This window comes from Pituophis catenifer, unplaced genomic scaffold, assembly GCF_029215685.1.
Source record: "Pituophis catenifer annectens isolate HBS135680 unplaced genomic scaffold, rPitCat1.0.hap2 SCAF_7, whole genome shotgun sequence".
Classification (NCBI taxonomy): domain Eukaryota; kingdom Metazoa; phylum Chordata; class Lepidosauria; order Squamata; family Colubridae; genus Pituophis; species Pituophis catenifer.
The window spans coordinates 11107679-11129751 of NW_027256887.1; the positions used below are offsets into that span (position 1 = coordinate 11107679).

At 42.8% G+C, this 22073-nt stretch overlaps 1 protein-coding gene across 2 annotated transcripts in view; it reads right to left on the reverse strand.

Moving 5' to 3' along the window:
• Nucleotides 1-19998, reverse strand: part of FBLN1 (fibulin 1) — a 62712-nt gene extending 42714 nt beyond the window's left edge. For both annotated transcript variants that reach the window (XM_070948011.1, XM_070948013.1), the window contains exons 1-4: nucleotides 19775-19998; nucleotides 3896-3995; nucleotides 1977-2109; nucleotides 38-206 (exon numbers count right to left, since the gene is read on the reverse strand). In XM_070948011.1, coding sequence (XP_070804112.1) covers nucleotides 38-206; nucleotides 1977-2109; nucleotides 3896-3995; nucleotides 19775-19844 — 472 coding nt within the window. In that variant the 5' untranslated portion in view covers nucleotides 19845-19998. The remainder of the gene's footprint in view (nucleotides 1-37; nucleotides 207-1976; nucleotides 2110-3895; nucleotides 3996-19774) is intronic.
• Between the last annotated feature and the right edge of the window lie 2075 nt (nucleotides 19999-22073).

Sequence of the window (22073 nt, forward strand, 5' to 3'; positions counted from 1 at the left end):
CTCAGAAAGTTTTTTTTTTTTAATTTGAACAACTTACCCAGTTCTTTGTTAGGACCGTCAACAATCCCAGCATCCGAGTTTTCATGCCCTTCGACACAGCAAGCTCTGAACACCAATCCACACTGATAACCCATTAAGAGGCTCTGTTCACAGCTGTTGCCTTGTTTCTGGGCCTCTTTCCCCAAAATGCAGCAGTGACAACATTTCTGTGTAGCGGAAATTAATTTATTGTGTTATGATAGCTGTCCTTCAAACACAGAGACCTAACACACTTTTCGGTGCTACCTTATGGGGTTAATGCAGGGTTTCCCCAACCTTGGCAACTTTAAGATGTATGGACTTCAACTCTCAGAATTCCTCAGCCATCTTGCAACCGTAATGTCTTATACCCTGTTTCTCCAAAAATAAGACCCAACCGGAAAATAAGCCCTAGCATGATTTTTCAGGATGTTCGTAATAAAAGTCCTACCCCAAAAATAAGCCCCAGTTAAGATCGTCAGCAGACGGAGGTGTTTAAGTACTGTATTTCTCCCAAAATAAAACCTAACCGGAAAATAAGCCATAATGCGTCTTTTGGAGCAAAAATTAATATAAGACCCAGTCTTATTTTGGGGGAAACACAGTAGTTGCTGAGGTTGGGAAACCCTGGGTTAAGTCTTTCAGAACATTTCTCAAAATATTTGGATGTTTAAAAGTTTTCGGCAACAACTACTCAGTTGCAAGCCCCAAAGAATATCTCAAGTGTGTGACTGCTGTGAACATTTTGGAAGGGTTTGGAGATTGAAATGTTGAAAAGTTTCTATGAAATTCAGCATATGTAACCTGCTTTGAATTTGGGACATTTACTCTCAACATATTCAGAATTCTCAGCAGCATAACTGCAATCTATAACTGAAGTATTAAAAGAAGATTGCTTCAGTTAAAACAATATAACAAGGAAAGACAGGAAGGGGAAAAAAATTAAAATAGCAAGGGTCAAACAGGGAGCAATTAAAAGCAATTAAAATAAAAGTCTTCAAGACTCATTAATAGATCAACTCTTGACAAGTTAGTTTTCCAAACAATCAGTTTGTTCCTTTTTTTAGTTCTCCTGCTCCCTAATCTGAATCAAGTCTGCCCATATTATTTGAATTATTTTAGAAAGATGTCCCTGATCTTATTATAAATCTCATTTGACAATTCTAGATTAAAATACAACCCGAGAACCCTTCCTCATTATGCAGCTACAGAGTTCTCCATCCCTTAAGATGAAAATTCAGGCTTTTGACATTTATGAATAAATTTCGCAGCAATATCCCGGAGAAATTATATCCAATTTGGCAAGTTTTTTTTTTTAACAATTCATTTACAGTTACTACTTTACTGGAAACCCATCCATGTGCAAAAAAAGGGGGAAATAAACAAAGAATCCTCACCCTTTCCTGCCCGCTTCCTCTCGTTTCACATTTTTTTATTTTTACAACCATCTATTAATTTGATAGGCTCTCATTATGATAATATCCTGTCACAGTATTTTTTTCATTTCTAGCATGAAACGCTTCGTACAGGAGTTAGTACTTTCCACACCTAGCACCATGGTCCATTGTGAAGTATCCATGGTTTCAATGGTGTTCCTCATGTAACAGTCATCGAAGAAATGGCCTCACAGAGATTCCCCCGGGCTGAAGGCCACAATGCAGATTTAAGCACATGTAACAAATGCAGAACAATCACTAAGAGTGCTGTAAACAATCTTTTTAAGGGAATCTCTGGTTTTATAGGATGCACCATCAGGAAACATTAAAAACACCCAATATTTTCCATATCCTTTTGTCCCTTTCCTTATTAGGAACCCTCAAAGAACTGCCCAGGAACCAGATAATTCTAGAACCACAGCGTGAAATATACGGAAGGAGACCAGCAGCATCCGGCTCTGATAACAAAGAAAAATTCCAAATTGCTATGCAGTCATTTCAACATCCCCTCTACAATTTCACCTTAATGATCTTGTCGTCACAAGTGGAATTCTCCCTTGGCATGTCACAATTTTCTTGCTTACTAGCAATGGCCATTCCAGTGGTGCAATGCAACACCTCCAGCTGACTGAGGCAGCACTGTTCCTGGGCTATCCTACAAAGAGAATCAGACAGAGCAATACAGATTAACAACAGAGTTGGAAGGGACCTTGTAGATCATCTAGTCCAACCCCCTGCCCAAGCAGGAGACCCTACACCATTTCTGACAGATGGCAGTCTAGTCTCTTGAAAGCTTCCAGTGATGAAATTCCCACAACTTCTGAAGGCGAGCTGTTCCATTGGTTGATTGCTCTCACTGTCAGAAGATTTCTCCTTATTTCCAGGTTGAATCTCTCCTTGTTCAGTTTCCATCCATTATTCCTTGTCTGGGTTAGGTGCTTTGGAAAATAGCTTGATCCCCTCCTCTCTGTTGCAGCCCCTCAAATATTGGAAGACTGCTATCATGTCTCCCCTGGTCCTTCTCTTCACTAGACTAGCCATGCCCAGTTCCTGCAACCGTTCATCGTATGTTTTAGCCTCCAGTCCCCTAGTCATCCTGGTTGCTCTTCTCTGCACTCTTTCTAGAGTGTCAACATCTGTAATGGAAGCTCTGTAATGGGTGATATGATCGCACAACACACTTGACAAAACATAGAAAAAGTTGCAACTTCGAAAACAGTAGAGAACAGAGTCAAAACAACATTTTCTCAGAAGATTCTTAACTCTCCGGCAGGAACCAAAATTGGATTAGGCAAAGAGGCTGAATTTGTAATGAAAGAGGGCTAACCAAGTGGGTTTGGGAAAAGGGGTGCAATTTGGGAAATGGACACCAGCAGCATCTTAGCAGGGGGCAGGATGTGGACAATTTGTCTGAGCTTGAAGCAAGATTGGACCTGGTTTATACTTGGATGAGAGATTACCAGCCTATCCTAAGACTTAGACTTGCTTGGAAAGTAAAAATGAAAATTATGGCAAGCTATTTCCATACTGCTGCTAAGAAAATCACATAGACCAGTGATGGCGAACCTTTTTGGCACCAAGTGCTGAAAAGGTCGCATGTAAACGTCGCATACACTCATCAGTGTCGCACTCGGGAAAAGCCAAACTTCTGGATTTTAGTGCGCCCAACAATCAGCTGGCTGGCACGCATGCGCAGGCTGGTTTTTGACACTGCCGCACACATGAAGGGATAGCGCTTCGGTAAAGCTGAACTTCCGGGTTCTAGCGCACATGCGCGCCTGACGATCAGCTGGCTGGCGCACATGCGCAGGCTGGTTTTCGGCACTACAGTGTACGCAAAGGTGTTGCGCTCTGGAAAAGCCAAACTTCCGAGTTCTGGCGCGCATGTGCACCCGACAATCAGCTGGCCGGCGTGCATGCGCACACCAGTTTTTGGCACTGCAGCGTGCGTGAACAGCTGATCATCACGCATTCATGCACTCAAGAAACCTGGAAGACAAACAGGCAAGACCACGCGTGCCGGGCGACATAGCTTCTTTGTGCCACTTTGGGCACGCATGCCATAGGTTCGCCATCACGGACATAGACGTTCAAAAATCACAGATATGCCAGTGAAAATATCAGGAAGTCAGCTTGAAGGAGGCAGGGTTCGTGTCCTGGATGAGGAGCCAGTTTGGTGTAGTAGTTAAGGCACCAGGCTAGAAAGCAGAAGACGGTGAGTTCGAGTGCTGCCTGAAGCAAGCAAGCCGGCTGGGTGACTTTGGGCCGATCTCTCTCTCTCAGCTCAATCCACCTCACAGGGTTGTTGTTGTAGGGAAAATAGGAGGAGAAAGAAATATCAGGTACATTCGCTGCCTTGAGGTATTTATCGAAACAATATAGGGGAGAAAAAAATAATAATAACTAGATGATGCAACTACATTAAACACTTTGTCATCTACCTGCATTCTTTGGAATCCCGATCTGAAGAGACAAACCTACAGTCCTTCTTTTGACTTGCCCATTCATACCCACGGGAACAGCAGGTCTCCATTGATGCTTCTATGGAGGGGGAAAAAAAAGTGTGTAGTTTGCAGCCTTAGGAAGCAACATTGACAAAGTCCATTTTTAAGGCGATTCATTTTCATGAAATGAAAGGAACCTCCCCGACCATCTTACTTAATCTCCTGTCCAGGATTTGACCTACGTTCCCAGTACATATCCCAATTTTTTATTTTATCTCATAATTCTTTCATTTGATTGCACCACCATCTTGTCTCTCTGTCGATCACACCTGCAGACACCCTTGTTCATCTCTATTTTGGGGTGGATATGAATGCATATGACTGGTGCATGCAGACATAGATTTTAAACCTGGAGGTAGATACATTTACATACACACATTTGTCAGAGTGCGCACAGCTTTACTATGTGAGACAACCCAGGAGCAATAACAGCAAACAGAGGTTTGTAATAAATAGTGGTTTGATCTTACAAAAGAATATATACTATACATACACATATTATAGGCAGAGGTCAAACAAGCAGCAATTACAGTAGGGAAGAACTAATAGGGCCTCTTCTTATTATACAGGCTCTTAAAGGGATAACAGCCAAAAACCTTGCTTTCATTCCCATCATTACATCATTGCATCGGCTGATCAGGTCTTAAATCACTACCCTGACAACATTTACAATGCAAAATATAAATTTTCTTCCTCTGGTTATAGGTAATCCTCGACTTACAACAATTCAAGACCAGCTGCCTGCAATTACTGCAGGTTCGAATCTCACCAGGCTCAAGGTTGACTCAGCCTTCCATCCTTTCTAAGGTAGGTAAACTGAGGACCCAGTATGTGGGGGCAATAAGCTGACTTTGTATAAATATACAAAAGAATGAAGGCTATTGCTTAGCGCATTGTAAGCCGCCCTGAGTCTCCGGAGAAGGGCGGCATATAAATGAAATTTAAAAAAAAAAAAATTCACTTAGCAACTGTTCGAAGTTACAACAGCACTGGAAAAAAAAGTAACTAACAACCAATCCTTGCACTTCCAACTATAGCAGGATCTCCATGGTCACATGATCAAAATTCAAGTGCTTGGCAATTAACATTTATGATAACTGCAGTGTCAAAAGGAGATGTGATCACCATTTGCGACCTTCCCAGCTGGCTTCCAACAACCAATGTCAATGGGGCGGGGGAGCCGAATTGGCTTAAGGACCACACGATTCATTTAACAACTAGAGTGATTTGGCTAACAACCATAGCAAAAAAATTCATAAAATCAGACACAACTCACTTAACAATCACCTCGCTTAGCGACAGAAATTCTAGTTCCAATTGTGGTCATGCGTCGAGAGCTATCTGTATAATACAGAGTTTCGTAGTCATAAATCTGTTATGTTTGTAACAAAAATGGATCCAGACAAGCAAACACATTTGAAATGTGCTTCTTGTTCCTCTCTAATTTCTTCTCGATCAGATCAGAATTCTGCTGGAAATCAGCTTGCAATCTGATCATCTCTAGACAAGAAAAGCGGTCTAAATGAGAGATTCCCTTATCACAGGCAGATGTAATTATATCCTAAGTACAATCTTGAGTAACATATTGAACTTTCATCATTCTCTCTTTCATAGCTGACATTGAGAGGGTCAAACATTTAAGACCTACTAGTACTTAATTTGGTATTAGCAAATTATGTGCATCCCACACATGATGATTTATTTAATAATTCATATTAGACAAACCAGGGCTTGGAGTCACCCAGGGGTGAAATTCAGCAGGTTCTGACAGGTTCTGGAGAACCGGTAGCGGAAATTTTGAGTAGTTTGGAGAACCGGCAAATACCACCTCTGGCTGGCCCCAGAGTGGGGTGGGAATGGAGATTTTGCAATATCCTTCCCCAGGAGTGGGGAGGGAATGGGGATTTTGCAGTATCCTTCCCCTGGAGTGGGGTGGGAATGGGGATTTTGCAGTATCCTTCCCCTGGAGTGGGGTGGGAATGGGGATTTTGCAGTATCCTTTCCCTGGAGTGGGGTGGGAATTGGGATTTTGCAGTATCCTTCCCCTGGAGTAGAGTGGGAATGGGGATTTTGCAGTATCCTTCCCCTGGAGTGGGGTGGGAATGGGGATTTTGCAGTATCCTTCCCCTGGAGTGGGGTGGGAATGGGGATTTTGCAGTATCCTTCCCCTGGAGTGGGGTGGGAATGGGGATTTTGCAGTATCCTTCCCCTGGAGTGGGGTGGGAATGGGGATTTTGCAGTATCCTTCCCCTGGAGTGGGGTGGGAATGGGGATTTTGCAGTATCCTTCCCCTGGAGTGGGGTGGGAATGGGGATTTTGCAGTATCCTTCCCCTGGAGTGGAGTGGGAATGGGGATTTTGCAGTATCCTTCCCCTGGAGTGGGGTGGGAATGGGGATTTTGCAATATCCTTTCCCTGGAGTGGGGTAGGAATGGGGATTTTGCAGTATCCTTTCCCTGGAGTGGGGTGGGAATGGAGATTTTGCAGTATCCTTCCCCTGGAGTGGGGTGGGAATGGGGATTTTGCAGTATCCTTCCCCTGGAGTGGGGTGGGAATGGGGATTTTGCAGTATCCTTCCCCTGGAGTGGGGTGGGAATGGGGATTTTGCAGTATCCTTCCCCTGGAGTGGGGTGGGAATGGAGATTTTGCAGTATCCTTCCCCAGGAGTGGGGATGGAATGGGGATTTTGCAGTATCCTTCCCCTGGAGTGGAGTGGGAATGGGGATTTTGCAGTATCCTTCCCCTGGAGTGGAGTGGGAATGGGGATTTTGCAATATCCTTTCCCTGGAGTGGGGTAGGAATGGGGATTTTGCAGTATCCTTCCCCTGGAGTGGGGTGGGAATGGGGATTTTGCAGTATCCTTCCCCTGGAGTGGGGTGGGAATGGAGATTTTGCAGTATCCTTCCCCTGCCTCACCCACAGAACCGGTAGTAAAAAAAAAATTGAATTCTACCACTGGAATCACCTAGTCAGAGTGTCCTATTTGCTAAGCCTGGGAAGACGTAGCTAGCTGCTAAGACCCTCTGGAATTAATTTCAGTTTCAAAAAAATGGGGGGAAATAATAATAATAATAATAATAATAATAATAATAATAATAATAAAAAAAAAAAACCCACCTTACTCGGAACAGCTTACATCCTCCGACGATACCTTAACAGTTCCTAGGTCCTTGGTTAGGACTCGAGCTGCTGAGCTATTAACCAGCCTCAAAGGCTGTGAATCTCACTAAAGATTAACCAATAAATAAATAATAATAATTTTATTTCTATACCGCCCTTCTCCCGAAGGACTCAGGGCGGTGTACAGCCAAATATTTAAACCAATAGTTATAGTGGCCAAGAAAGCAATACCGCACAGTGGTACGTTTTGAATCCAATTAGACAATACGCTAACCGGGGAATTTTGAGAGTTGAAATCTACATATATTAAAGTTGCAGAAGCTGAGGAACACTGAATTAAATCAAAGGATTTTGATTCACTGTGGTGAATCGGTGTCCCAATTAATTCACAGAAAGATTGTCCTGCTTATCCTATGTGAAATTCGGGGGGGGGGGCATTGCAGGATCAATGATGATATAAACGATGGTTAGAGGAAGAATAGGTGAAGGCGCCTCTAATCTTACTTCAGCATTGTTTGGTGCATAAAAAAAAATAAATAAACATGGACTCAGTTTTACTTGCTTTAATGTGAACATGTCCACCAAAAATACATAGCCCGAATAAATGGGTTTGCTAAAGTATGATACCGGTATGTTCAGCTTAGTGTTTCGGTCTGGCTGGTTTTTAGCAATACGATTATGAGTTGAAGTAGAGTTTGTTTATCACATAGGATAACCAGGACCATTTTGAAGACTACTTTTGACAGAGAGATCGCCAAGCATCAAAGAGCCTTGGTAGTACAGGGGTTTAAGGCACCCTGTTATTAAGCTGGTTATTAAGACCAGCTGCCTGCAATTACTGCAGGGTTCGAATCTCGCCAAGGCTCAAGGTTGACTCAGCCTTCCATCCTTTCTAAGGTAGGTGAAATGAGGACCCAGTTTGTGGGGGCAATAAGCTGACTTTGTATAAATATACAAAAAGGATGAAGGCTATTGCTTAACGCATTGTAAGCCGCCCTGAGTCTTCGGAGAAGGGCAGCATATAAATCAAATTAAAATTAAAAAAAACAAAAAACGTTTCAGGCCGCCTTGGAAGTCCCAGCAAATTAATTTATTAGATGATGGTAACCTGCATAAAGAACCTTCACTTTCCCCTCCATTTCCTCCTCCCAGATGCCAAGAGCTTTGGTGGCGCAGCAGACTAAAGCACTGTTAAGTGCTTTAAGTAACACCAGCTGCCTGCAATTACTGCAAGTTCGAATCTCACCAGGCTCAAGGTTGACTCAGCCTTCCATCCTTTCGAGGTAGGTAAAATGAGGACCCGGATTGTGGGGGCAATAAGCTGACTTTGTATAAAATAGAACACTGCTTGGGGTGGGGGGCGAAAGCCCAACTAAGCAGGTATATACAAAAGTATGAAGGCTATTGCTTAACGCATTGTAAGCCACCCTGAGTCTCCGGAGAAGGGCGGCATATAAATCGAACCAATAAATAAATAATAAATAATAAATTTAAATCCTACCTGAGTTTATATCCTTATAGTCACTCCAGGCATCTGGTGAAGGAAACTGCAGCACGCAAAATCTTCTGCCATTGTGTAAAACATGATAGACCAAAGAGGTCCTTGTTTGCATCTTGTGGGGATGGGAGGTAGGTACCTGCATCTAGTTGTTCTTCTGAACCCATGTCTTTTAGCTTGTAGTATTCACCTCCCAGCAGTGGTGGGTTGCCCCCGGTTCGGACCGGTTCTATAGAACCGGTACTAAAACCGGAGGGAGGCTCCGCCCACCGACCCTGACATCATCAGAACGTTTCTGCGCACCGTTGCGAACTGGTAGTAAGGTTAAGTAGAACCCACCCCTGCCTCCAGGGATGCGGTGGCTCAGTGGCTAAGACCCTGAGCTTGTCGATCGAAAGATCGGCAGTTCAGCAGTTTGAATCCCTAGTGCCGCCTAACGGGGTGAGCTCCCGTTACTTGTCCCAGCTTCTGCCAACCTAGCAGTTCGAAACCACGTAAAAAATGCAAGTAGAAAAATAGGGAGCACCTTTGGTGGGAAGGTAACAGCGTTCCGTGCGCCTTTGGCGTTGTGTCATGCCAGCCACATGACCACAGAGACATCTTCGGACAGCGCTGGCTCTTTGGCTTTGAAACGGAGATGAGCACCGCCCCCTAGAGTCGGGAACGACTAGCACATATGTGCCAGGGGAACCTTTACCTTTATTCATCTCCCAAAATATTAATCTTTCAGGTAGAAACAGGAGCAATGTCTCCCACTGCATATTGGCTACCTCATGCCTTCCACCAAATTGGTTCTTTCCTACTGCAGATTAGAGGAGGGAATCACCTGGTGTCCTACTTTCCCTCTGTATCCTACTGCTGTTCTACACATAAAGGGGTAAAGCTGGAATAAGCAAAGACAATAAGCAGTTTCCCTTTGGGAATGTCCATGCAAGTTACTTATTTCCAGTGGTTCTGGGAAATTCTTTAATATATTGGCAAGATACACCAGTGTTTCTCAACCTCAACTACTTTAAAATGTGTGGACTTCAACTCAGTGGTGAAATTTAAATTCTTTTACTACCGGTTCTGTGGGCGTGGCTTGGTGGGCGTAGTATGGCTTGGTGGGCATGGCTTGGTGGGCATGGCAGGGGAAGGATATTGCAAAATCTCCATTCCCACCCCACTCTGGGGCCAGCCAGTGCTGATATTTGCCAGTTCTCCAAACTATTCAAAATTTCTGCTACCGGTTCTCCAGAACCTGTCAGAACCTACTGGATTTCACCCCTGCTTCAACTCCCAGAATTCCCTAGTTGGCTGGGGAATTCTGGGAGTTGAAATCCACACATCTTAAAGTAGCTGAGGTTGAAAAACACTGATGTAGGTTGTTATTAAGTCCTTGCCTTCAACTCTTTCTGTTGATCTCTTTCTGTTTTTGCCGGCTATTTTTATCCCATCTTATCAGTTAATCTCTTGATGTTTGCTAATGTTTAATAAACAGACATCCAGCAAGTTTTGCTAGCTAAACTAAGCCATATGCTTCCTCTGATCTGGATACAGGAATTGACTGGGCGTGCACTGGGTAAAACTAAATTGGAAATTACCCACTGGAATTTTCTAAATCCGTTTATCTGAAACAGATCAGATTTACAGATACACCTGATCACTTCTGGGTTTGGGTGTCTTTTTTGGAAAACGTTTGACAAGCACCAGCCCACAAAATGTGCTTTAAATAGTTTGCAGCAGGTAAGCTTATATGCAAGAGGCAAGAGAGGAATTATAAGCTATTGGAGGTTTTAAAAAATATGGAAGTTTAACAAGAAACATGAAACCCTATAGTGTTTGGAGAAATTTCAGTTGGCAGTATTTCACCATTTGGTTAAGGGATCCAAGAAATAACTTAATAACTTAAATCAACTTGATGGTTAGAATAAAACAGCCATCAAATCAACGCGATCTTCCCTGCTTGGTTATAAGATTATGACTGTTTCAATACAAATCTGATGTTGACTTTTTTTTCTGGACGGTTCTTATTATGAATCAGATGTCAAAATGAATCAGCTGACCAGGAACTGTGGTCTAGACTGCGATAAAAATCTAGACTTGGGAAAGAGCAGAGAATTCTCTTTTGCAACAACCTCAAGTAAGCCAATGACTTCACGGTCCTGTATCATATAACCCTGAACCCATCCAAGAAGGCTTAAAAAATATATTTAAATACGGCTCTAGATAAATTACCTCCTGCCATTATACACCTAAACTATTGGCCAATTATTATAAATTATTATTATTGCCATCTTCTCTTTTGTAGGAGGAGATTCCTGGCAAAATTGTCTAATGTCACCTTGAACTTTTAAATAGATATAACCCAGAAAAAAAAAACATGCACAGAAAATGGGGAAAATAAGAGAAACAACTATCTTGTAAAATACTTATTGTCTTCAAAGTAGTCCAGATTTTTGTCCATACTTCCATATACTTCTTTTAGAGTCCTTCTGCCTTTTTTTTTTTTTTGAGAGAGAAGAAAAGCAATCATGCCCTATTAACATCTCACTTATTTTAATGCGATGTTTCTTTTCTTAACCTTGATATAGATTTTTTCTTCCATAAAGGTTTCTATAATGGTGCAGCTTTATCAATCCAATGATTGTGGGTCTTCCATTCCATGCATGAATTGGGACTTTATTTGTTAAAGTTTAATGCCGCTCATCTCCCCCTTTAAGGTAACTCTGCGGTGGCATCTGTTCTCTTCCATTCACAACTACAGGCCATGGAACCATAGATTGAATAGAGGAAAGCAAATTCCCATTGAAGAAACTTCTCAATAGTCAGAGCAGTTCCACAATTCCACACTGAGATAGAGAGGCAGTAGCAGGGGTGAAATCCAGCAGGTTCTGACAGGTTCTGGAGAACTGGTAGCGGAAATTTTGAGTAGTTCAGAGAACCAGCAAATACAACCTCTGGCTGGCCCCAGAGTGGGATGGGAATGGAGATTTTGCAGTATCCTTCCCCTGCCACGCTCACCAAGCCACACCACGCCCACCAAGCCATGCCCACAGAACCGATAGTAAAAATTTTTGAATTTCACTACTGGGCAGTAGGCACCGAACATGCAGTGCTGCTGAGTGGGGAGAGTCATGTGACTGAGTGGGCATGGGCGTGAGTGACGTCAAGTTGGCCATGCCCACTCAGTCACACACAACCCCCACCTAGCCACATCTACCAAACCGGTAGCAAAAAATTTTGAAGCCTACCACTGGATTACACTTGGAGTAGTCAAGAAGTGATTGGACAGCCATTTGTATGTGGGGTCTCCTGCTTGAGTAGTGGGTTGGACTAGAAGATATTCAACCTTCTTGTTTTATGTTCTATGTTTTCTCCTCCTTACCCCCACCCCCCAATACCCATATTAATTAGCCAGTTGCTTGTGCATACTCTACCTTCTTGTTTTGGACATACGCTATGTTTTTTCCCTTCTCACTTTGGTAACAAATCTGGTCTATCTCTGCCCAAATCATCTTCTTTTCCCTCTACATCTCTGACAGAAGTTTGATTATCAATTACCTAGGAAAAGAACATCTCCAGGCTATGAAATGAACTCCCTAAGATGATGTGTTCAACTCATGCTCTGCCACAATTTCAGAAGTGGTTAAAATCTTTCACCCCATTTTTCACTGCTAATGATTGAGCTTAATTTTATTTTTGCATTTTAATTGATTTGCAGGGAATGTTCAATAGATTATATGATGCAACTAGTAGTATAGACCTGAAAACTAGTTCTTTTGACAAAAAAATGGAGTGAATAATTGCAAATTACACATAACCAATGAAAAACTACCCTGTTTCCCCAAAAATAAGACATCCCCTGATAATAAGCCCAATCGGGCTTTTGAGCGCATGCACTAAAATAAGCCTCCCTTGAAAATATTTAAACGCAGAGCTGGAAATCAGGTAAGACAGCAAGAGGTCTTGCTCCATGTGCCCCAAAATAATAAGACCTCCCCGAAAATAAGGCCAAGCGCTTATATTGGGGTTCAAAAAAATATAAGACAGGGTCTTATTTTCGGGGAAACATAGTACAGGGACAATAGGTTTCGAAGAGAGTAGTAGAAAAATTTATATACTTTTCAAAAATATTTCCTAAAAATAGGAAAATGAATAGCAATTTTTTAAGCAGTGGAAATGTTGGGACAAAGGTAGTAGGCGGTATGTGGTTTGTGGCCAGGAATGTTTGCCAAAAGTTATATAGAACTGGAAACTCTATATATCATTAAAGTAAATTGAATGCAGTGGGAATAAGTTACTCAAGAAGGGGTGTGTGGATAAACAAGAAGAAATTGATTCAAGAATGAATGAGCGCCAAACAGTTGTGGGATAGTTATAAAAGTTGAGGATAAAAAAAGGAATTTTGGGGTCATTTGGTCATAGAGAGTGAATAAATGAGGATCAAATTGCAAAACAAATATATGAAGGAAGAGTGAACAAGTTGAGAGGGGGGGAAAGACAAGAATATCATCATTGATAAGGAATCAATGTGATCTTGAAAAAGTGAGAAGTTCAAAGAACAAAGGCAATATGTGAAGGGGTATTTGGGCACAGCACATGGAAGAAGGTCCAGGAAAATTAGGAACTGTATTGCTGTAAACTACCCGAAAATAAGACCCTGTCTTATATTTTTTTGAACCCCGAAATAAGTGCTTGGCTTTATTTTCAGGGGTGTCTTATTATTTTGGGGCGCGTGGAGCAAGACGGGGCTCCTCTTGCCATCTTACTTGATTTCCAGCTCTGTCTCCCTAACCCTACCTAGAGGAAATGGCGGTGACCAGCTGCACATGCATTTAAATATTTTCTGGGAGGGCTTATTTTCAGGGGGGGCTTATTTTAGCGCATGTGATCAAAAGCCCGATTGGGCTTATTATCAGGGGATCCCGGACCTCCATACTTTCCGTCAGGCTCTGAAGACTTTTCTATTTCAGCAAGCCGGGCTGGCTTAAAATTTTTTAATTGGTTAATTTTATGGGTAAGAGGTTTTAAATTGTAGAAGCCAAATTGATTTAACTATTTTTAAATTATTTTAATTTTCACATTGTATGTATTTTAATCTTGGCTGTTCACCGCCCTGAGTCCTTTGGGAGAAGGGCGGTATAAAAATTTAATAAATGAAATGAAATGTCTTATTTTAGGGGAAACAGGGTAGTTCTACTTATATTATTGATTTCTCTGGTTATTTCTTACTTCTTCTGCATTCTTCTTACTTCTTCTTACTTTTTCTGTACAAGAAAAGTGGGGTGAGTCAGTTTGTGTGGATGTAGGGGGTACATGCTTTGTTCTCTCAAGAAAGGATTGATGCCGATCAAAGTGACTTCACTGATAACAAAGATGAAGAATAAATGTTATCGTTTTCAAATGTAGCCTTTCACTCAGTAGAACTATGCTTTATGTAAAAAAAGTGTGAGAGGACACTTTGCAGATAGTATTCTCCTTCCTAATCTTTTTTTTGATAGGCAGTCTGTTGAAACATTAAAGATTGCTGAAAGTTTTCGAGTTTTAGTCTATATTCTTTTCTTCACTTAGTTTGGAAAAACAATAGGTTACCGATTTCTTAACTTTGGACACCCCAGGCCAAATACAAGAACCCTAATATACAATTTATTACTGTAATTAATGGATAACTACTAGTCATTGCCATTAAATGTGTTATGTGCGCACACACGCGTGCACACAAATGCACAATTGCGCACGGCTTTGGATTTATTTTTTGCTGCTAACAACCCGCAAACTGATTTGCTGAGCTCAAGTCACAGGTTTCCAGTTTCTTAATGCTACTACTAATTTGGCTGTAGTACTATGTACTCAGATGCAATGAAAGCCAGCCAAAGAATGAATTTCGCAAGAACCCGTCCAAACTTATGCAATGTGAGAGAGCTATTTTTTTCTTTTTTGTTGGAATTATATCAAGAGGTATACCTCACAGCTACCGCAAAGTTATTTCTTTTTTAAAAAATGTCCTGAAAGTTAAGAATTACCTCCCTTCAAAGGTGTAATCCATACCTTTTCAACAGAAGAAGAAAAAAAAAAGAACAGCTGGAATAAGAAAACATGCAGAGACACACAGGGATGGGCTTCAAAAATTTTAGCAAGGGGTTCTCTGCCCGGTTGCTGGGTGGGTGTGGCCATGGTGGGCATGGCCTAATTGGCCTCCTGCACCACGGGGGGGGGCATTTTTGCCCTCCCCGGGCTCCAGAGGCTTTCCTCGAACCTCCAGGAGAGCGAAAACAACCCCCCAAGGCTCTGGAGCAGAGGTCGGTTCCAGCAGGTTCTGACCAGTTCTGGAGAACCGGTAGCGGAAATTTTGAGTAGTTTGGAGAACCAGTAGTAAAAATTCTGACTGGCCCCACCCCCATCTATTCTCTGCCTCACAATTCCCAGCTGATTGGGAGGAAATGGGGATTTTGCAGTAACCTTCTCCTGGAGTGGGGTGGGAATGGAGATTTTACAGTATCCTTCCCCTGCCACACCCACCAAGCCATGCCACACCCACCAAGTCACACCCACAGAACCCATAGTAGTGACGGGAGCTGCATGGCACTCCCACATAACACCTCTCCTACATGAGCTACACTGGCTCCCAGTGGTCTTCCAGGTGCGCTTCAAGGTGTTGGTTATCACCTTTAAAGCGCTCCATGGCATAGGACCTGGATATCTTCGAGACCATCTGCTGCCACCAACGACCTCCCACCGACCAGTGCGCTCCCACAGAGAGGGCCTCCTCAGGGTGCCATCGGCCAAGCAATGTAGACTGGGGGCCCCCAGGGGGAGGGCCTTCTCTGTGGGGGCACCTGCTCTCTGGAATCAACTGCCCCCAGAGATAAAAAGAATTCAAGACCTCGGTACCTTCCTTTTTCAGCAAGCCGGGCTGGCTTAATGCCTTTTAAATGTTTTTAATATGTTTGTTACTGTTTTTTTTAACTTTGGGGCCAAATTTATATATATCTTTTTAAATTGTTTTTAATGTTTGTATCTGTTTTTTTACTTTGGCTGTACACCGCCCTGAGTCCTTCGGGAGAAGGGCGGTTTATAAATTTGATAAATAAATAAATAAATAAATAAATAAATAAATAAATAAATAATAATAAACAAATCACACCAGTCCAACTTCATCTCCCTACCAGCGTTTCTCAATGTTATTCAACACAGAATCTCGTGATGGTCTCCTGTTGAAATGTTGGCTGTTAGGTGGACTTACAACTCGGTGAATTATGGCACCCGAAGAAGGCTTCCTGAATGGAAGGTCAGAGGACTCATCACTGAACTGAATGGCAGAGGAGACATTTATAAAGTTTACAGGTGACCCAGTGCAGAGCAAGCCACAGGTTGACTAGGCCTCAAGAGGAATAACTGGTCTTCTAACTTTGATGCAGCTTGGCTGTTCACCTCTCTATGAACACCAGGCCTAGATCGGGGGTGAAATCTAGCAGGTTCTGACAGGTTCTGGAGAACCGGTAGCAGAAATTTTGAGGAGTTCAGAGAACCGGCAAATACTACCTCTGGCTGGCCCCAGAATGGGGTGGGAATGGAGATTTTGCAATATCCTTCCCCCAGGAGTGGGGAGGGAATGGGGATTTTGCAGTATCCTTCCCCTGAAGTGGGGAGGGAATGGGGATTTTGCAGTATCCTTCTCCTGGAATGGGCTGGGAATGAGGATTTTGCAGTATCCTTCCCCTGGAGTGGGGTGGGAATGGAGATTTTGCAGTATCCTTCCCCTGCCACGCCACCAAGCCACACCATGCCACCCCCACTATAGTAAAAAAAAATGGATTTTACCACTGGCCTAGATGTAAATTAAGGATGTGCCTATGTCTAACATTGCCTTTTTGCTGTCAAGAGTATATTGCCCTTTGGCATGACCAAGAAAGAAAGAAAAAACACCTTAATCATGGCAGTCATCAGGTTTTCGAATATTTATACTCAAATATTATATGCCAGAGTGTGGTTACAGGGGTATGAATTACAATGAATTTAAAGAATGGAAGCCAGAGAAATGTCCTTGTTCTACTGGTTTTTCAAAATGCCACAACTGGCTATAATTTCTGAGTTGCATTTTTCTTAGCACTACACATTCTTAGCAAATGAGATTATTGAAAATAAAAGAGGCTGGCAACAGCATCCTAAACCAGTGTTTCTCAACCTTGGCAATTTTAAGATGTGTGATGGTGCAAGAGGAATTCCTAGAGTTGAAATCCACACATCTTAAAAGTTGCCAAGATTGAGAAAGGCTATTCAAAGAGACACCAAGTCCTACAAATATCCTTCATATCATCTGTCCCAATATCAGAAAAAGGGTGTTATGATTTCAATAGAATTCAAACACAGGGTCTAAAGTATTCGTAACTACCCAGATTCTTGGCTCCAGTCTAAATACTGAAAAACAGAATAACAGAGTTGGAAGGGACCTTGGAGGTCTTCTAGTCCAACCTCCTGCTTAGGCAGGAAACCCTACACCACTTCAGACAAATTGTTGTCCAATCTCTTCTTAAAAACTTCCAGTGTTGGAGCATTCACAACTTCTGGTGGCAAGTTGTTCCACTGATTAATTGTTCTCACTGTCAGGAAATTTCTTCTTAGTTCCAAGTTGCTTCTCTCCTTGATTAGTTTCCACCCATTGCTTCTTGTCCTGCCCTCAGGTGCTTTGGAGAATAGCTTGACTCCTCTTCTTTGTGGCAACCCCTGAGATATTGGAAGACTGCTGTCATGTCTCCCCTAGTCCTTCTTTTCATTAAAGTAGGCATACCCAGTTCCTGCAACCGTTCTTCATATGTTTTAGCCTCCAGTCCCCTCATCATCTTTGTTGCTCTTCTCTGCACTCTTTCTAGAGTCTCCACATCTTTTTTACGTGGAGACCAAAACTGGATGCAGTATTCCAAGTGTGGCTTTACCAAGGACTGACTGAGGTCACTATACTATTATGAAGAAAAAGCACCTCAATGCCCCTCTCAGACCATCCTACTTCAGCATTTTTCCAATTTTCACATAGATCTCAACCAGATCCGCGGGAAGATGGGAAGCCATAGAAATTTGAAAGCATAAAAAATTAGCAGTTACTTCTAAGCAACTATTGCCCCTTCATTCCTTTATCTCATTGTAACGTAAAACAGAAAAGAAAGTTTAAAGTTCAGCAACAACATTTTCATGATAAATATCACATAGCACTTTCGAAGACTAAGGCATTCTTGTCATAAATACAGGTTACCTACAATGTACAGAGAGTCCCCATTAGCACCGGTTCAAAGTTACAATGGCACTGAAGAGAGTTACTTTTGACCAGTCCTCACACTTAAGACCATTGCAGCATCTCCTCAGTCACATTTTTTTTTTTATTTGATTTATATGCCGCCCTTCTCCGGAGACTCAGGGCGGCTTACAATGTGTTAAGCAATAGCCTTCATTCTTTTGTATATTTTATACAAAGTCAGCTTATTGCCCCCACAAACTGGGTCCTCATTTCACCTACCTTAGAAAGGATGGAAGGCTGAGTCAACCTTGAGCCTTGGAGAGATTCGAACCAGCAGAAATTGCAGGCAGCTGTGTTAATAACAGGGTGCACTAAACCACTGTACTATCAAGGCTCATGATCAAAATTTGGGAACTTGGCAACAGGATGATGGTTGCAGCATCCTAGCGATCACTATTTGCAATCTGCCCAGCCTGCCTCCATCAAGCAAAAATCAACGGGGGGAAAAGTTTAATTCTGGTCCCAATAGTGTGAGTCATATTGGGGGGGGGGAGAAAGACCCCTGTCACCTCTGTGGTGGCCTAGAGGTGGAGCTCTTGCCTCACAATCAGGAGGTTGTGAGTTCGATCCTAGGTAGAGGCAGATATAGGGTCTCCTGCTTAGGCAGGGGGTTGGACTAGATGACCTGCAAGGTCCCTTCCAACTCTGTTAATTTGCTTTCAGAACAAAGAAGTGGCTCCATGCTTCACCTCACAAGTCAAAAAACGAGGGCTTTCCGGAACTTTCCCCAACCCTCTGAGCTAGCTTGCCCTCCCATTCCCATGCCCCTTTTGGCTACAAAAATGAAGATTTTCAAAGTAGCCCAGATGTTGGAGGGATCTCAGTAATGTCAATGCCAGAGGCACTTCAAAACTGCACCTGACTAGATCCTCTTGCTTTGCCTCCGGAGATTGTTTTGAACGTGTGAACCCTGAAACATAGTTTCAACTCCTACCCTCAAAAGCTATAGAGCACTGCACACCAGAACAACTAGACACAAGAACAGTTTTTTCCCTGAACACCATCACTCTGCTAAACAACTAATTCCCTCAACACTGTCAAACTATTCACTAAATCTGCGTTACTATTAATCTTCTCATCCTTCCCACCACCCATCTCCTTCCACTTATGACTGCATGACTGTAACTTCGTTGCTTGTATCCTTACGATTTACATTGTTTCCTGATTGCTTAGTTGTACCCTATGACTATCATTAAGTGTTGTACCTTACGATTCTTGACGAACGTATCTTGTCTTCTCATGTACACTGAGTGCATATGCACCAAAGACAAATTCCTTGTGGGTCCAATCACACTTGGCCAAGCGTTACTTGGCCAATAAAGAATTCAATTCTGTTCTGTTCTGTTCTGTTCTGTTCTGTTCTATTATTCTATTCTATTCCATTCCATTCCATTCCATTCCATTCCATTCCATTCCATTCCATTCCATTCCATTCCATTCCATTCCATTCTATAATTCAATTCAATTCAATTCAATTCAATAATTCAATTCAATTCAATTCAATAATTATATTCCTATTCCTATTCCAGCCTTAGATGAGGAATGGAGAGGTGATCTCATCCACCCAAGCCTCATTACCCATTTTCCCAGCAGATCCCGCTTCGGAGATACGCGGGTTCGGGCCTGCAGGACTCCACCCGTCCGCTAGAGGGCGGCAAGAGGGAAAATACCTCGCCTCGCTTTGCTGCCCTCCGGCGGCGGCTCGGCGTTTTGCAAACCCGACGGAGCGGCGCGGCATCCTTAACCGGGAAAGTCACAAAGGGGCTTGGGCGGGTTGCGGAGGGTGGGTGGGCTCGAGGATGCTGCCTGGAGGTTCCCCCCCCCACACGCCCGGTCCAGAGATTTCCACGCGCCTTGCCCGGGGCAGCTCTCTGCACATCCAGAGACCCGGCTTCCCTCTTTCCCCCACTCCACCCCTTTGCATTTACCTTGTCCCCGGCCGGAAGGCAGCAGAAGCAGGAGGGCGAGGAGCAGCGGGGACCAGGGCGGTGGATCCATGCCTTGAGCTGGGGAGGTGGGGGTGGCGGGGCGCAGAGAAGCCGTGGAAATAATCCGAAAGAGTCCCCCTCAGAAAGCTGCTCTCCTCGGCGTCTGCTTTCTCGCGCTGCCGCCGGGCGCCTCCTCCTCCTCCTCCTCCTCCTGAATTTGGGGTTGTAATCACTGGTTTCAAAGGGCTCCCAGCCGCCCAGGACCGGTTGAGAAGGGAGCCTGGCAAAGGATTTCTCGACCGCCGCCCCCCTTCCCAACAACCCCCCCCCCACAGCTGCCCAAAAGTAATTTTAGAAAGAGTTCACCAACGCCCCCTTCCCTCCCTCCCTTTCAATTATCCCGCTTGCAGAGGGCTCAGCATCGTCTGGAGGCAGGCCCTTTTCCTGAGTGGTATGTTGAATCCAGGGGTGGTCCTTCTCCCCACCCTTTTAACCAAAAACCACCCACTCCCCCCCCACCCCACCTCTTTTGAAGGGAAGGGGTGGCCCGCAGCTTTTGAAACAGAAAAGGGGGAATTCTCTGAAGAGCAGCCAAAGGGGGAAAAAAAAGTGCCCAAATTTCTCTCAATACTATTCTGCACACGCCGAAATAATAATAATAATAATAATAATAATAATAATAATAATAATAATAATAATAATAATAATAATAATAATAATAATAATAATAATAATAATAATAATGAGGAGGAGAAGGAGAAGGAGAAGGAGAAGGAGGAGAAGAAGAAGAAGAAGAAGAAGAAGAAGAAGAAGAAGAAGAAGAAGAAGAAGAAGAAGAAGAAGAAGAAGAAGAAGAAGAAGAAGAAGAAGAAGAAGAAGAAGAAGAAAGAAAAAAATCACAAAGTACCGGGATTTGCAAATTGAAGTTGAGCGACTGTGGAAAAAGAAATGGTGTGTTGTCCCAATTGTAATTGGAGCCCTCGGAGCAATCCCCAAAGGGCTACCCCGCTATTTAGAAATTCTCAATTTGCCGGACTTCAACATTTTGACTCTACAAAAACCCACCTTACTCGGAACAGCTTACATCCTCGGACGATACCTTAACAGTTCCTAGGTCCTTGGTTAGGACTCGAGCTACTGAGCTGTTAACCAGCCTCAAAGGCTGTGAATCTCACTAAAGATTAACCAATAATTAATAATAATAATAATAATAATAATCCATAATAATAATCCATAATAATAATCCATAATAATAATCCATAATAATAAACTGTGGGATCAAGCCAGGCTTGCTGGCTTGATCCCACAGTTTTGGGTTAAATTTAATTGATTTTAAATTGGGTTTGTTTTAAATTGCGGCCAAAAATATTTAATTATTTTAAACTGTTTTTAAATTTTGTATGTTTTGTTTTTATTCTGGCTGTTCACCGCTGTGAGTCCTGTTGGAGAACGGCATACAAATTGAAATAAATAAATAAATAAATAAATAAAAATCCAGACCGAGAGAGAAAAAAAAAATTAAAGGGGAGAGTATCCTAGTTTAATCTTTGGAAAAGAGCAACATCTGGAACAAACTAATAAAGGGGGTGGAAATGGGTCGCTTTTTTTTGTCCTAAGGAGAGAGCACATGGAGATCTGGTTTTATCTTACTCAAACAAGATTCCAACTCAGTCGTGGTTCAAGCAGAAGATCACAGCTGAAATCCCTCCCATCTCCCCTCTTCTTCCGGTCCTTCAACAAGCAGGAGATAAGAGAGGTCAGAAGTCATTTCAGGAATCAACCTGGTTTGTGCTGTTTAGCCATAGCTGGGGAATGTATTCCCATCTCCTGGGTCAACTACCCTGCAAAACTTAAAGCACATTATCCCCTGCCTGGGGATTAATGTGCCTTAAAGGGGGCAGAAATGTGCAAGTGGTAATTTCTCCAGTCCTATCTTATTTTGCTACTTCAGTATTGAAATGCTTGTTATCCAGGCTGCAGCATCTAGATTTGTCTTGGCTGATTGCAAGACAAGCGGAGTATAAAGTCATGAAGAATGTAACCAAACTCCAGGCAGTTATTTCATTTTCATATAAGGGGTGCATGTCAGAGGTGGGTTTCAGCAGGTTCTGACCAGTTCTGGAGAACCCGTAGCGGAAATTTTGAGTAGTTCGGAGAACCGGTAGTAAAAATTCTGACTGGCCCCCGCCCCCATCTATACTCTGCCTCCCAAGTCCCAGCTGATCAGGAGGAAATGGGGATTTTATTTATTTATTTATTTATTTATTTATTTATTTATTTATTTATTTATTTATTATAT